General features: G+C 30.3%; 6 protein-coding genes across 6 annotated transcripts; 2 read left to right on the forward strand and 4 right to left on the reverse strand.

Annotated features, from left to right (window-relative positions):
* Positions 1 to 142: 142 nt before the first annotated feature.
* On the reverse strand, positions 143 to 3080 carry PPL_08405 (uncharacterized protein; the record flags this gene model as incomplete). Its single annotated transcript, XM_020579222.1, has 5 exons — positions 143 to 225; positions 313 to 442; positions 581 to 732; positions 835 to 2142; positions 3047 to 3080. The coding sequence occupies 5 exons, from the start codon at positions 3078 to 3080 to the stop codon at positions 143 to 145; spliced, it is 1707 nt and encodes a 568-aa protein (XP_020431061.1).
* Positions 3081 to 3758: 678 nt separating this feature from the next.
* On the reverse strand, positions 3759 to 4417 carry gatC (Asp-tRNA(Asn)/Glu-tRNA(Gln) amidotransferase subunit GatC; the record flags this gene model as incomplete). The annotated part of the gene is made up of 2 exons (XM_020579223.1): positions 3759 to 4217; positions 4301 to 4417. The coding sequence occupies 2 exons, from the start codon at positions 4415 to 4417 to the stop codon at positions 3759 to 3761; spliced, it is 576 nt and encodes a 191-aa protein (XP_020431062.1).
* A 1927-nt stretch (positions 4418 to 6344) lies between these two features.
* hbx10 (homeobox domain-containing protein) lies at positions 6345 to 8052 on the forward strand (the record flags this gene model as incomplete). The annotated part of the gene is made up of 2 exons (XM_020579224.1): positions 6345 to 6598; positions 6798 to 8052. The coding sequence occupies 2 exons, from the start codon at positions 6345 to 6347 to the stop codon at positions 8050 to 8052; spliced, it is 1509 nt and encodes a 502-aa protein (XP_020431063.1).
* Positions 8053 to 8779: 727 nt separating this feature from the next.
* On the forward strand, positions 8780 to 9989 carry dimt1l (dimethyladenosine transferase; the record flags this gene model as incomplete). Its single annotated transcript, XM_020579225.1, has 4 exons — positions 8780 to 8876; positions 8938 to 9148; positions 9223 to 9825; positions 9980 to 9989. The coding sequence occupies 4 exons, from the start codon at positions 8780 to 8782 to the stop codon at positions 9987 to 9989; spliced, it is 921 nt and encodes a 306-aa protein (XP_020431064.1).
* A 64-nt stretch (positions 9990 to 10053) lies between these two features.
* On the reverse strand, positions 10054 to 11508 carry PPL_08409 (uncharacterized protein; the record flags this gene model as incomplete). The annotated part of the gene is made up of 1 exon (XM_020579226.1): positions 10054 to 11508. The coding sequence occupies one exon, from the start codon at positions 11506 to 11508 to the stop codon at positions 10054 to 10056; it is 1455 nt and encodes a 484-aa protein (XP_020431065.1).
* Positions 11509 to 13972: 2464 nt separating this feature from the next.
* Positions 13973 to 16433, reverse strand: PPL_08410 (uncharacterized protein; the record flags this gene model as incomplete). Its single annotated transcript, XM_020579227.1, has 5 exons — positions 13973 to 14191; positions 14303 to 15355; positions 15428 to 15687; positions 15757 to 16311; positions 16394 to 16433. The coding sequence occupies 5 exons, from the start codon at positions 16431 to 16433 to the stop codon at positions 13973 to 13975; spliced, it is 2127 nt and encodes a 708-aa protein (XP_020431066.1).
* Positions 16434 to 16623: the final 190 nt, after the last annotated feature.

Below are 16623 nucleotides of genomic sequence, written 5' to 3' on the forward strand. Positions count from 1 at the left end.
AATCGATTTTTAACAATGTTGTAGTTGGGTAGGAAATGTAGAGTGATGTTGTGATAGGTTTGATGGTTTAGAGGAATGTATGAAGTCTGTGTATTTGATTGATTCCTTTTAATATAATTGAATATCAGATATTCACAGATCATTATGAAGGTCGTTTATATTTAGCTATGGAGTTAAAGTCATCATTAATTTCATTTTCTTTCAATGCATAAACAATTGATGGTGCTATTATTAAAAAAAAATAATTAAAATAATATTGTTAATATCTTTAAAAAAAAAAAAAAGTATATATATATATAGTTTTAAACTTACGAGTTGGTTTCTTTGGTGCTTTAGGTTGTTGTGGTTGTTGCTGTGGTTGCCTTCTTCTTGTTCTTGTGGATACTCTTGATTCACCATCGATCAATCTTAAATTTTCTTTTTCCTCATATATTCTCTTTTGCTTGTCAACAAGCAAATTAACCATTCTCTCTCTCAGTAGAGATGTCTCTTCCTATTGAATGATCATTTTTAATATATTAAAAGTTGATTAGAGTTAATTTAATTAACAATAACAATATCAATAATAATAATAACTTACTTCATATTCATTTTCAAATTGTTGTTTCTCTGCGTCAAACATATTCATAATATTCTGTAGTTGGTAATTCTTCCATGCCTCTGCAATCTGCATCTTCTTTTCTTTTTTCAAATCCAACTCTCTTAGTTTATCTTGAAATGTGGTATGATCACCTATTGATATATATATATATATATATATGTATAGGTATAAAATGAATATGATTAGTAAACAACTACCCTTAATATCCGGATTGATATGAATGATTTACTTACCAACTTTGATCTCCTCCATCTCCTTTTTGATTTGATTTAATTTATCTGTGCAGAACTTCTCTTTTAGATCTGAAAACTCTTTTTCTATACGCTCGAGGTTGCCCAGACACTCCATTCTCTTCTTGGTCTCTTGATCGGCCTCCTTATTGGATGAGTAACTTGACTTTGTTATTAAGCCATCGCCTTTCTTCTCCTTATCCAATACGTCATCTTCGTAATCACCTTGGTCCATATCTTCGTCTGGTGGCGGTTGATCGGCTGCCTCTCTCTTGGTTTTCGATACTTCCTCATCCATTATACTTTGATCGATCTCCTCCTCTTTATTACTACCTTCATCGTCATCCGTCTGATTGTTGTTACTGTTATTGTTATTATCAATGGTGTCCACCACAGCAGCGGCAGCAGTAGTGGAAGTTGATTTATTTGTTTCTACTTTCTTCTCTTCACTACTACCATTTGCATGATGATTATTATTATTATTACTATTATTCTGTTTACTACTACTATTGCTATCATTATTTTTATTATTATTGACTATTTCCTCGGTAACAATATCCTCTTTCTCTTCTACAATAGTCATTTCTTTATCATTATCATCATTCTCTTTCTCTTTCTCTTTTTCTTTCTCTTTCTCTTTCTCTTTCTCCTCCTTATCGTTTATTTCTTTCTTGTCAATTTCATTTGATTTTTCATCGACAACTGAAATCTCATTATCTTTGACCTCTTTATCATTACTCTCTTTGTTATCTTTATCATTCTTTTCCTCCTTCTCTTTAACTTTATCGCTCGACTCTGCAGCATCCTCTTTGGTGGGATGTGTATCTTCTTTCTTCTCCTTTTCTTTTTCTTTTTCTTTCTCAGGAGATTCCTCTGGTTTGTCGTTGGTGCTCTCCTTCTCGATAGGCACTGTTGAGTTACTGTTGTTGTCTTTCTCTATTTCTTTATCTTTATCTACTATATCTTGTGTTGTAGTTGCATCCACCTTTATTGTATTGGTATCGGTGTCGGTCATCTCCTCATCTGGTTTGGTGGTTGTCGTTGTTGTCGTTGTTGTTGTTGTTGTGTCTGCCTTTTCATTATTCTCAGAAGCATCTACCTTCTTATTGTTACTATTGTCATTGTTATTATTATTCTCTGTTGTTGTTGTTGTTGTTGCTGGTGTAACTTCATTTCCATTTAAAACCGCTGGATCTTTAATGACCACATCGGGCGGATTTGAATCGATCTCCATTGGTTTAGTAGATGTATTGACTGTATCTTGATTTACTCCTGTATGAGATGACTCTGTTGTTGTTTCTTTACTAGTCTCTGTAGTTTTTAAAAATAAATAAATAAGAAAATAATGTTAACAACAACAACTATTAGATCATATGATCATTATTATTAATCATTAGATAGAGATTATTATTTTTTATATGTGTAAATTATACAATTACTGCAAATCTACTACTGTCTTTATATCAATATTGATATTTTAAAAATAAATAAATAAAATTGGAGTATGTTGATTTGATTGATTGATTAATTAATTGATTGATTTGATTACCACTTTACACAAATAAAGAGTTGTTGTTTTTTTTTTTTTTTTTGTGTCTGTTAATTAATTCACCTTATATTTAAGGTAAAAATAAAAAAAAAGATTGTAAAGTCAAAAAAAAAAAAAAAAAAACAAAAAAAATTTCAAATCAAAAACTTGACCTGCAAACCACATCAAACAAACAACTGTTTCCTAAACCACCAAAAAACAATCAGATGATCACACAAATTAATTTAGAATCCTTTTTTTTTTTAACAATTTGTGAGTGTCGCAAAAAAATTTTTTTGAATTTTTTTAACGCTTGCACAAATGAAAATTTGAATAAATTTCAGAACTTCATAACTGTTTGTTGTCATTGACAAGATGAAATATTATTTTGTGTGATTCTTGAATAATTATGGTGTGTAAGGTGATAAATATAGTTTTTGAGATAAAAAAGTATATTATATATTGAATATATATAGATATAATAAATATTCTTATAAGAATATTATTTGTATGATGATTTTTATACGTTTAATTTTGTTTAAAAAATATTATGAAGTGTCAATGATTATAACCTTATTGAGTCTACCTATAACTATTTTTAATTTATCTATCTACGATGTGATGTGTATATATATATATATATATATATGATTATTTTATTATTGATTGATATCATAATATTCATACCTATTTGTGAATCGGGATCTGATGGATTTCCCATAGAATTACTATTATTGAATGGTAATATCTCTAATTATAATACTAAATTGATATGTTTGATTATCTTATTATTTGGTATGTGATGCCGATCTTAATATTCTATAAGTCTGAATCGCATTAACCGATATCTATACTATAAGAAGTTATTTATGTAAAGCTGTGATTTCTATAAAGAGTTGGTGATCTTTTCTACTACTGCTACTTCTACTACTATTAGTAATTACATAAATAGTTTATATATGAACTGCAAATGACTATCTACCAACTACTACTACTACTCTACTAATTATAAATACTCTAAAGTTATCTATCTATCGAATATAAATATTTTCAAATATATTAATTAGCTATATCAATCTAAATATAGTCTACACAATTGTTGATTTAAAATCTTTAATAATGATATGAATGTTTATCGTGTAAAGTGGTATAAAGGTACTGGTTTTTTATTATTAAAAGTGGTGAAAAAAAAAAAAAAAAAAAACAAATTTTTTGAAAATAAATAATAAATTAATCGAGTTTAATGGTAAACGTTCAAACAAGATGAATGAAATTCTTCTTAAAAAGGATAAAAAAATAAAAAATAAAAAATAAAAAAAGGTTTATATTGGTTCTCTATTACTATTTAGATAGTAATTATAGTAGTTAGTTTGCAGTTTATTTATTTTTATAATTATTTTTATTCCTCTTCGATTTCATCTTGATCGGAGATGACTTTTTTATTTGATTTCGATTCAGATGATGAAGTTTGTCCTCTGTGAGGTACTTTATAAAAATTTGAAAGTGTATGTGATGAATGTTGGAGTATGTTGTTAATTTGTTGTTTTTGGTTTTGCGATGATATTGTTGTTGTTGTTGATTGCTGCTCTGCAGGAGTGACAGTTGTCTCTTTTCTTAGTAGCAGTGACTGGTCCTCGAGTAGTGTACGTAACGGCAAGACGTTGTTTGTATCTACCTGTTGCATAGCATCGACAGCTTGTAATACACCACCTAATTGCTGGCAGTATCTATCTACATCTTCCTCTTTGATCTCGAGCATTGAAAGAGATGCTAAATGTCGCAGCTTCTCTACAGGAATACTATGTGACTTTTGTTTACTCTCTAATAACTCTACTACTGACCATCTCTTATTCCAATCCTTTAGTTTTGTTTTTCAATATAATTTCAATATTAATATAAAAAAAAAATCATAAATTAATAAAATTTAACTTTTATACATACAATACTATTTACATTGTTGGTACTATATCTTTTATATAAATTAAATGTGGTTGTTGATCGATTCAAAGTTGAAATCAACTTATTTGTTTGACATCCAACACCAACTATTCTAATCATTGTATAAAATATCAAAAACAAAAAAAAAATTCACAAAAATGAGCCAAAAAAAACTCACAAAAATTTTTGTTTATTTGTTTAATTTTTTTTAATGATAACACATATTAACATTAAGATAATTAATCTATCATCACTATTAAGTTGTACTATTTGTTTTTTTATCTATGATTTTTTATTTTATTTTTATTTTTTTTGTTAACTTTGGCTAATGAAACAAAAAAAAACAACAGTTAGTTAGTCTTTTTACACAGGTATCTGATTAAAAAGATTGTAATAAATCATTTAACTGTAGATTATTTTTGAAAAATATCCAACAACTTTTTAAATTAAAATTTTAATTAAGAATTTATTATTATTTGTAGTATTAGATATTTATTTCTTTTTATTGGGTCACTGCATTGTCGGTTAGTGGAAACCCAACCTTGAACCCATGCTTATGCCAATCAAAACAAAACAATGTTATATTGATATTAAAATGATTAAATCCAACTCTTTTAACACATCTGATTAAATTTCGAAAATCTTTTTGGTCAAACATGTTGAACGAACAAAAATCACACATCTAATAATAAGTTGATGGTCCTATCAAAAAAAAAAAAAAAAATGAAATATCAAATAAAAATGAAAAAATTTTGGCAATGGGTATCAAAAGGAACACCTTGTGTACAATTTTTTGTTTTTTTTTTAAAACAATCAGAAATGGCTCCCCAATAATAAATTACATTTTCATTAATGAACAATAATATCTAAATTAAAAACAAAATTTTAATTATATTAATTTTTGCAACAATTTCATGGTTGTTCATCTATTAGGTCCAGCTATTGTATCTCGAATTCAATCACCCTTTTTTTTTTTATTTTCTCAACCACACTCCACCACAAAATATTTTTTTTTACCGTAAAACGACTCTTGGTTCAGTTTTACTGTTATTCCCATAGGTTAGCCCCAAAAATTCCCTCCTTTTTTTGCAAAAAAGTCAGTTAGATTGAGATTTTTGAAAAATAAAAAAGACTACTGAAAGTTAGACCAAAACACACACTTTGATGCACCAACAAAGAAGAGTAATACAGATCTGCACCCAAAGTCTTTGAACCATGGCAAAAAAGCAAATTTTTACAAAAATATAAAACGAAAAATGGACAGTGATGATTGATTTTGTTTTAATATGATGACAAAACATTGTTGTGGTTACCCATGATATCTTGTTCTTAGTTGACCTCCAAATGGCAATTTAATTAAATATTTTTGTTTGATTTTGCTGAGAGAAGAGCAACAGACGATTTTATTATTATATTAAAATTGATTAAAAATTTAATGTATTGTGTGTGTTATATCAACTACTACTGAAATGAGAAAGCAGGTCCACCTCCCACACACAATAATGCGAAATTAGACAATACTTTTTCACATAGCTCAATAATCGACCATTTTTTTTTTAAAAAAAAAGTTTTTTAGTTTTTTTTTTTAATTTAATAAAAATGTCGAAGAGAATCGTAATAATAAAATCAAAACAAAATAGTTTTTAATATTAATTTTAATATTAATTTCATAATATAATATTGTTTGATTGCTTTTTTGTTAATTATTTTAGTAATAGTAATTATATATCATTATATATTTATTTTGTACTACCATCAATATAAATTAAATTTTCCATTTAATAATTAACATCATTTCACAACATTTAATATTTTAATTTAATTTATTTTTTTTGAATCACCTCTAAATATTTTAGATTGTAACAACATTTAGAGTTTAAAAATAAATATATATCATTATTTTTTTCAAATACACCAACAACACGATTTTAAATATTTCCAACTAAATTTAATTTGTGTATTCCAAAAAAAATATTATTTAATTCATATATATTTAAAAAAAAAAAAAAAAAAAAAGATATTATACCAACAAAGTATTTAAACAACAATGGAAATTATCCAAGAACAAAATCAAATCTTTGCTAATTTCCAACAATATAAGCAAAGAGCTCAACAGCAACAACAATTACAATCAATGTCATCTTTAAAACCAATTGACACAGCAACATCCTCAGCAAACAGTATAGATACAATCATCCACAGTGGAAGTGGTCCAGTTTCACCAATTTCAAGTGATTCTGATAGTTTGTCCGTAGATGAAAAAGATAATACATTAGTTACACCGGGTTGTGATGATGAAAGGTTAGTATTTTTTAAAACCTCATTTAGTTATTCAATATTCGATCAATTTATTACACAAAATTTCGTTTATCGTTTTTTTTTTCATATTAAAAAACGAATGCGAAATTTTTTATATTAAAAAAAATCTATTTTTTTTTTAAATTTTTTTTTTGATTGCAAAAATATTAATATTGATAATTAATAAATAATATTATTATAGAGAAATTGGTTTAGTTGCCAATATTTTATTAAATATTTCCTCTGTTGGAATTCCAAGTGTACCATCATCATCAAATTTCGATGTATCATCATCAGCCTCATCAGTACCCATTATGAATTTGAAACTCACTGATAGCTCCAATGTAGTGCCATTCGAGTCGACTTCAAATGTAATTGGTGAGGATTCCCGTCAGTCTGTCAGTTTAAATAATTCAATTAGTGATTTACGTACCAGTGGTTCTGGAATTCCGCCAGTGATCAACCCATTGTCTCAATCATTACAATCGACATCCGCCTACAAAAAGAAACGTCAAAGAACTTCACCAGAGCAACTTGCAATTCTCGAGCAAATTTTTGAAACCGATAAAATGCCATCTCAACAGATCCGTATTCGTTTGGCCAACCAATTGGGAATGTCCAGTCGTAGAGTCCAAATCTGGTTCCAAAATAAACGTGCCAAAGTCAAGCGTGGTGTATTCACCAAGGGTGACGGTGATGACGATGTCCTCGATGATGAAGCCATCGATGAGGAAGACATGGACGACGATACCTCGTTGACCATCGATGAGTCCAGTGGCTCCAATCTCTTAAATAGCCTAAGTTCATCACTTAACGGAATGAACAGTCTTTCCAATAATAGTTCACCCATTTCCATGGGAATGAACGGTCTCGGTGATAATATTGTGCCATCGATTTCACCATTGATGTTGGCGACCAATCCAAATCCAAATATGGTCAAGGCGTCTTCAATGATGTCTCACTTTAGTTTGGGCCAACCAATTCCACCATCAACCTCATCTTCATCTTCACTCTCATCCTCATCATCATCCATCAAAACAATCAAACCATCGTTATCATCAAATTCTTTGACATCTTTGGCTGGCAGCACCACCTCTACAACTACCACACAGTCATCGCCAACCTCATCGACAACACCTGCATTGGTACCGTCACCAACAAACAAACGCAAGAAGACATCACGTCCATCTTCGCCAACCTCTGGTAACAACACACCATTGCTTTCACCCATTGCTTTCCAACCAACAAGCTCAACCTTGCCATCACTCTCACAAATCAAATTAAACTCTTCATCAGCACACATTCCAACAAACAACTCATTCAAACCATATACTTTTCCATTTGACAACACTAACAATACCAACAACAACAACAACAACAACACCAACAATACCAACAACAACGCACCAACAAATAGCAGTGGTTCATCTTTTGAATCTCTTAGATTCGCAAACTAACTTATCAGTTTATTATTTTTATATGCCTATATATATTTATTTAACTTTTTCCCCTCCTCTTTGTATCGATTTTCACAATGATCATTGTTTTTACTATATATATTAATTAAGCAATGTATTATTTAAATATTGATACCTGCCACCCGTTCTCCACCTAATAAGTTTAGTTTATAATTTTATTTATTACCATTTTTTTTTCATTTCAATATAATTATATTTTATATTATATTATTATTTTATTTTTTTCCCCATCCTTACACACACATATATATATTTATATAAAACATCCACAACCAACACCTTGCGAGCATCACATGGTATCAATTATACCAAGTGAGAGTAACACTAAATTATTATATTCATTTAATAATAATAATGTATTTTATACTCGGTTATAAAAAAATGCTCTCATCATACCAATCAATCATTTTCACCACCCTCTGAATCGATGTTCCTCAAGAGAATAGAATAACCCTGGACATTCCAAAGATGTTTGTAATCACAATATCTTTTTTTTTTATAACAATCAAAAAACTTTTTTTAAAAATAAATAAAATAAAAAAATTCCAAAAAAAAAAAATAATTCGTAATTTTAAATTAATTTTATTTTAAATTTATTTTTTTTTGATTGACGACTGTTTCGCTTACCTATTTTTAAATTAAATTTGTTTGTTTCAAAAAGAGAAATTATTTTGTTTTTTTTTTTTAAAAAGTTATATAGTTAACAATGGTAAAACCAGTTAAAATAGGTGTAAAGGATAAAGGTGCTGAAAAGGGTGCCGATGATAAACAAAAAGTTGTTAGACATCATGAATTTCAAATGAGTATGTAAATTTATTGTTTTAAAAGTATAGATGTATCTAATGATGTATATGTATTTTATAGATAAAACATTCGGTCAACATTTGTTAAAGAATCCATTAATTATAGATGCAATCGTAGATAAATCACAACTTAAATCTACAGACACAGTACTTGAAATTGGTCCAGGTACTGGTAATCTTACAATGAAACTATTGGAGAGTTGTAAAAAGGTGATTGCTGTTGAGGTTGATCCTCGTATGGCGGCTGAATTACAAAAGAGAGTTGCAACAACGTAAGTAAAGAATAAACAAATTGAAAATCAAAATTAAATCACTAAGTTTAGTAAAACAACTACGATGAATATAGACCATATGCATCACATTTAGAGATTATATTAGGTGATTTCCTTAAAGTAGATCTTCCATATTTCGATGTTTGCGTAGCAAATGTACCATATCAGATTTCATCGCCATTGACTTTCAAGTTGTTGGCACATCGACCAGTATTTAGAACAGCAGTGCTTATGTTTCAGAAGGAGTTTGCTCTGCGTCTGGCTGCTTCACCAGGTGATTCACTGTATTGTCGTCTCTCTGTGAATACACAGTTGCTCTCAAAGGTGACACACTTGATGAAGGTAGGAAAGAACAATTTCCTTCCACCACCAAAGGTAGAGTCTGCCGTCGTAAAGATTCAACCATTCAACCCACCACCACCCATCAACTTTATCGAGTGGGACGGTCTCATCAAATTGTGTTTCTCAAGAAAGAACAAAACACTACCAGCAATCTTTAAAGTAAACTCTGTTATCGAAATGTTGAATCAAAACTACAAAACATATTGCGCATTAGAAGGTAAAATGGATACCGATGGTACCGAGGAATCAATGAAAGACAAAGTCATTCAAGTTTTAGAGAAAAATAACTTTTCAGATTTTCGTTCTGCAAAGATGGATATTAATGAATTTTTAAGGTAAACTATTTATTTTTATTATATTATTATTTTAATTTATTAACAACATTTTTTTTTTTTTCTAATAATTTAATATATTTAGGTTATTAAATTGTTTCCATGAAGCAAATATTCATTTTAAATAAATAGTTGGTTTTATTTTTTTTTATTTAAGAATCGATTAAATAATTATTATAATAATAATAAAACCAAGTAGTGATACAAAAATGTAATGATACTAAAAATTAATTAAGTTGATACTGTTTTCTTATTGTTGTTAAATAAAACAGGATATTGATGAGTAGTAGTGTTGTTGTTAATATTTGGAAGTCTCTTGGTAAAGTCTAGAAACAAAGAGTCTCTCCAATTTAAGAGTGAGTTGTTGGTGTTTGGGTTAACGGGTACTGTTGGATTGGAGATGTTTGGTTGCTGGTTGTTTTCAAATTCAGGTTTCTCTTCCATCAAAGATTTGTAGATATTAAGACATTGATCATCGATGTACGTAATGTTACCGTTGTTGTTGTTGTTGTTGTTTAGTTTGTTAGAGTGTGATGGTTTCGATATCAAGTCTTGATCTTGCATTTCAATGATTTCCAATTTCGATTCGATTTTGTTTAGTGTTTCCATATTTTCTTCGAGTTCTTTGAGTTTTCTGTTTCTTTGCTCTCGATTGAGGTGGGAGGAGTTCGATATGTTCATTCTCATATCGTTGATCTGATTGACGACAACAAAGAGTTCATCTCTTAGAGCAATCGTTTCTTGTTGAGTCGGTGATTCCGGAGATCTCTTTCTGTTTCTTGGACTGTTGTTGGCACTGGTACGTCTACCTTTGCGAGGTGTTGGGAGATCATCGGAATTGGATTGACTCGAGACTGAGCTGGTATCTTCGTCATCGAAATCGGTTGGCGATTCAATTTGACGTTTCTTGTTGTTTTGATCCGATGATCCTCTTGGTGTGTTATTGGATGCCGTCTGGATTACCCATGGATCTTGGACATTCTTTAAACGCCAATATCCATTTTGTCCAATAACTTCATAGCCAGACTCAAAAATATTCTTTGAGTGACTGAGCATATCTTGAACTTGCTTTCTCCAGTTGTCTGACTTTTTCTTGTCAACACAAAGGCGCCTCCAATGTGATTCCATGAATCCATAGACATCACCCTTGAGACTAAAGAATTGTTTGTCTGGAAATTCAATGTGTAGGGTGTAGAGAACTACTTTCATGATAGAGGCCCAGGTTGGCACTTTCATCAACATGGTTGGACGACCGCGGTTGCACAGGACACAACTCTTGAGAGAACACTGAGAGCATGGCATATCCTCATCATCTTCTGAGATGTTGGACAAATCATTTCTTGGTGAACTGAGACAGGGTGATCTTGAACCGTTGGAAATTGGAGAGTTTGAACCAGAGTGACTTGGTGATGGAATTCCGGAGACAGAGTTAAAAACTGGCGATCTGCAGGGGTAGACAGGAGAATTATATAAGGATAATTCTTCATTTTGTGGTACATTTCTTGGTGATGGAATTAAATATTGTTGTTGAGTTGGTAGACTTTGAAAAAAATATGGTCTATATACCAATGATGGATGATCCATCATTATTGGTTGTTGAACCATATATGGATGGATTGGTACAGAGTAGTTTGGTGGTAGATTACTACCAATGTGATGCTTATAATTTGTATAAGGTTGTGACATTTTTTTATTATTATTATTTTTTTAATCAATTAATTCTATTAAAAATAAAATATTAATTATTATGATGGTATTTTTTAAATCAAAACATTATCCTTACAGAATCTGTTGTAATTAAACTTCAGTTTTTTTTTATTTTTTGATTAAATTTCTAAATCTTTTTTTTATAGTTATATAATACAATGTTAATAATAATACAATACATATTTTGATTGCAATACAAATTGATGTATTTATATACCTTTTGTTTTAGATACGTTAAAGGTGGTTCGATCGAAGTGGTTTCAGGACTTTATTATAAGGAAATCCGGTTATATGAAAAAGTGCTATAGTAAGTGAGATTTGACGATGATGATGAAGATGAAGATGATGTATGATAAAAGTAATCAAAGAATTGATAGATTTAAAAGAGATTTATTTAGCAAGTCCGTAAAGAGTTAATACGGTTGAAAAATTGTTACAATAAGTAGTAGTACAAATAAAATTGTATTGTTGTTAAATTTTTAAAACAAGCAAGATTCTTGGTGTGAATCAATGCAAATTGTAATGTTACTGAAAGTGGTTGGTAGTAATGTAATTATAATTAGATGATTGGTGGTGTGGGTGTAGGATCTTGTGATGAAATGATGATGATGACAAAGCTTTGAAAGAAAATATATATATATCGGTGAATGTATGCTATTAAAAGAGTTTTAGTTTTAAAAATATAGAAAACTCAAACTGTTGTTAATGTAGTAGTAGTAATAGTTTGTTATAACAAAAAAAAGTTCTGGTTGATCTTGAAATTCAAATTATATTTATAAATAAATTATTTGTTGAAACTGAAATTATTAAAATAGAAACTGTTTTACCACTCTATTGTTGGAGAGAGGTGTATAAGTAGTAATATAGATAGAGGTAGTACTATTGTTTTTGTAGATTGGAATTTGAGAAGAAAAAAAAATAGTGAGTAGTAGCAAATAAATAGAAGGTCGATATAGACTATCTAGTTTTAGTTGTAGATTATTCTGTTGTTGTTGGTGGTGAAGATAGTGTTAGAGAGAGTGAGTAGAGCACAACTATGATTGTCGGGAAAGAATTTTCTAAGTTTTGTGACCAAACAAACACTGAGGAGGAGTGATAGGTGGGGGTAGACTTGGTTCATTAATAGGTACACCACTGCATCTCTCTCAACTTCTCATACAGAGAAGAGCAATGTTGGTAAGAGTAACAAAAAGACCAAAATCCAATCATCCATAATAATGGTAATGTTAAAACGATTTAATACACGATGATGCTTGTTATTATTATCAGCATCAGAGCATCGATGACAATTTTGTCTACATCATCTCCAGTAGACACTTTTTGCGAATTAAACACATGGTCTTCGGTTCTCTAAAAATACCAACAAATAGTATCATTTTTATTCTGTGCTCAAGATAAAACGCCCATACAAGAGTAGTGCTAAAGAAGTCTGATTAAGAAGAAGAAAAAAAAAATCAACAATACGAACGTAATCAGCTTTGATATTGGTGGTTGATTGATTGAAGTTGATACTAACGACCATCAAATCAAAACAAAAACAAGTAAAATAAACCTTATGTTCTATTTTTTTATTGAGCAAAAAAAATATGAACAATAAAAAAATTGTACAAACAAAAAAACCAAACAAAAATGCTAATTAAAGTCACCACTTGACCCAACACCAAATCAATTTTGCCAAAAATAGAAACATCAATTGTGACTATTTTTGACATCCACACCCCTCCAAATTAAAGAACACAGTGAATAAATTTATTGAATTCGGTGTGGTTGATTGATTGATTACTGAGTTTAGTAATCCTAAAATGTGATAGTTCTTTTTTTGGACTTATGCTCTAGGGTACCCCTTCATGATTTGTACTTCACTGACAATCCCCTCAGAACTACAACAACAATAAACAGGTGACCACAAATGATTTTATCTTTAAAAAGGAAATTGTTTGGAGGGGTGTGCTAGTTAAATCAACCTTTCCTTTAAAGATAATAGTTTAATTGAATTAAACTAACAAAATTAAAAACCTATCATATAATCAGAACAAACACACAATATTCTCACCAACTAGATCTCTTTCTTATATCTAATTAGATACCTTAATAAATAATTTCAATGCCAATTTGGCAAGCGTGAGTTAGTTTAGCTTCCCAATACTAGGTTTCACCAGACTCTCCAAATTACTAAGATTTAAAATCTATGGCAATAATCAATCATTTCTTATAAACTTAACGATAACGTCGCCACAATACTTAAATCTATTTGTCTTATCATAAAGCTCTTTATAGATTGATATTGTGATGTAACACTTGTCACTGCTTAGATAAAAAAAAATTAAAACCTTTTAAAACAACTTTGATCACAAAACAAAAAAGAAAAAAAAACAAGTGAAGATAAAAGGAGATTTTGATGTTATTTTTATCATGTTTTTATTATTTTTAAAAAAATTAAAAATTATTCCTCTGCTGCTGTTGCAGACTCTAATTCCTTTGTCATTGTTTTCACTCTTTGCATTACTAGCATTGCCTTTTCTTTCTTTCCTTCACCAACCAGTTTCTTTGCCAATATTTTATCTTTGAGAATGGCTTCTTCCAATTGTTTTACATAGTTTTCGATAGTCAACATACCTGACGATACTTGAGTTTCTAATATCATCAACTTTAATTCAATTGCCTGGTAGTAGTTGTAGTTTAAAAAAAAAAAAAAAAAAAATGATAATGTTTGTTAATTATTAAACAAAATTTTTTTTTAAATAATAATTATATTATTAAACAAATTACATACCTGTTTTCTATCTAATAATTCTGGTTGTGCAGATCCTGCCATTAATTGTTTGTTAATTGATTCCAACAAAGCTTCCATTACATCGTTTGATACAATTCTATCCAAACTTTCTGGATCATCTTCTTCTTCCTCTTCATTCTGTACAGGTGTTGGTGGTGTGCTAGCTGGTGGTTTTTGTGTTGGTACTGGTGCTGGTTTAGCAACCTGGGTTGGTGGAGGTGTTGAGGTTTCTGGTTTTGATGGTGTAGTTGGTTTAGTGATCTCTGGTGATGTATTAGTTGGTGGTGGCGGTGTAGATGGTACAGATGTTGAGGAAGGTGTTGATGGAGTAGAGGTAATCAGAGTTGGAGCGACGAAAGTGGTTGTTGTGGTGCTGGCAGTAGTCGTGGTAGTGGTTGTGGTGGTATTAGTTTCTCCTAGTGGACCATCCAAAACCAATACTCTTTCAATCTTCTTTTGGATTTGCTTGCTATCCAATGGAGTTCTTAGTCTAATTGAAATCTCAACGTATCCACCCAACTCTTTCTTGGTGCCCTCCTTCATGATCGGTGCCTTTTCAATGATTTGACATTGTGTCATCAGCGGTGCAAGCTTAATCTCACATTTACCGACGACACTCTTCATAAAGAACATTTTCGATGATACAATGCTAAGTTGAACCTTTTTCTTCTCGGCAACTCTTAGGAATGTCTTTTTCTTTTCCATGGTGATCGTTGTCTTGAAGGCATAGTCCTTGGAGGTGACACTGTTTGATGATCCTGTGGTCAGCTTGGTAGGTTCATCGGTCGAAGGATATGGGAAGTCCATTTGGGCATAGCTGTCGATATTTCCAAAGCTCTTTGGGAATTCATACTTTCCAATGGTTATTACCATTTCATTCTCCTTGATATCCTGATTGATCACTTCATTTTGAATCTCTTTGTTCTCAAAGTGGAATGGTGGTGGTGATAGACCTTGATTCTTGTTAATCACTATTTGATCGATAATAGCATGAATACCTTTACTCTCTTTTAAAAATATAATAGCTTTATGTTTATCTATTTCTCTATATTTCTAAAGAAATGTTGTAAGAATAAGTTAGTTTCCAATTTATAATAAATCAGTTGTATACTACTACTAACATACCAATGCTTCCGATTGTAAAAATAATAGTTTCTTTTGAAATTCTTCTTCGAACAACTCCCAGGTTTGATTACGTTCCTCCAACTCGATCTTTTCCTTTGACATTATTTCGACTTTGGGTTGTAGTTTTGGTTGTTGCTGTACTGGTAGTGGTCTGCTTGTTGGTGATGTATTTGTTGGTGATGTTGCAACAGGTTTTGATGGTGCAGCAGCAGCAGCTGATGGTGCTAGTAATTTAACTTCGGGTGGTAATGATCTAACATCTAAGTAGTTATATAATATAAAGATTAACTACAAATTACAGTAAATTTAAAGTTATACATTTAACATACCAATTGGAATACCATTATTAAGTTCACTTAGAGCAGCTTCGATCTTTTTATATCCACTGACAAATAGCTTTGCACTTTCAATATCATCCGCTCTTTTAGATTGGAGAGCATTCTGTTTATAGATGCTTAGACGGTTCTCTAGTACAGGTATGAGTGCTTGGAAATCATTGGAATCATCTTGGTTATCGTCGTCGTCGTCATCTACTTCACCCAACTCTCTCTTTAACATCAATTCCTCTTGTTCCTCTTCAGTGAGTTGCTTCTTTTTCGGTGGTACTACAGACTTTGTTGTAGTAGTTTGTTGGATTGTCGCAGTGGTGGTGGTGGTTGAAGCCACTGGCTTAGGTGGTGGCTTTGGTTTCTCGAGTTTTGAACCACTCTCAATGGTAGTCAACTGAGCAAGCAACTCTGGATCGTCCATATCCGCATCAGTAAGTTGAATATCATCGTCTTTGATATCATTCTTCATCATCTTATCGATCTGACCCATATCGACCTCTTGCAAAGCATCTGTGATTCCACTATTCAAATCTGCTTCGATCTTTGAGAATGGATCTATAATTAATTAATTAATCGTCATAGCAAAATAATTAAGATTAATAAAAAAAAAACTACTTTATTTTTCGTAACAACATACCAGCTTCATTCTTTTTAGATTTATTTTTATTACCAAACATTATACATATATATATATATTATTATTATTTTACAAAATTGGAACAAATAAAAAGTAAAGATGGATTCAATATGAATGATTTTTTTTTAATTTTAATTTTTTAATTTTTTTTTTTTAATTTTTTTTTTTTCAATTACAAAGAATTATTTGAACCAAAAAATATATATTATTTTTTGTAGTAGTTGAACTAT

Source organism: Heterostelium album (assembly GCF_000004825.1).
Source record: "Heterostelium album PN500 unplaced genomic scaffold PPL_scaffold8, whole genome shotgun sequence".
Taxonomy (NCBI): domain Eukaryota; phylum Evosea; class Eumycetozoa; order Acytosteliales; family Acytosteliaceae; genus Heterostelium; species Heterostelium album.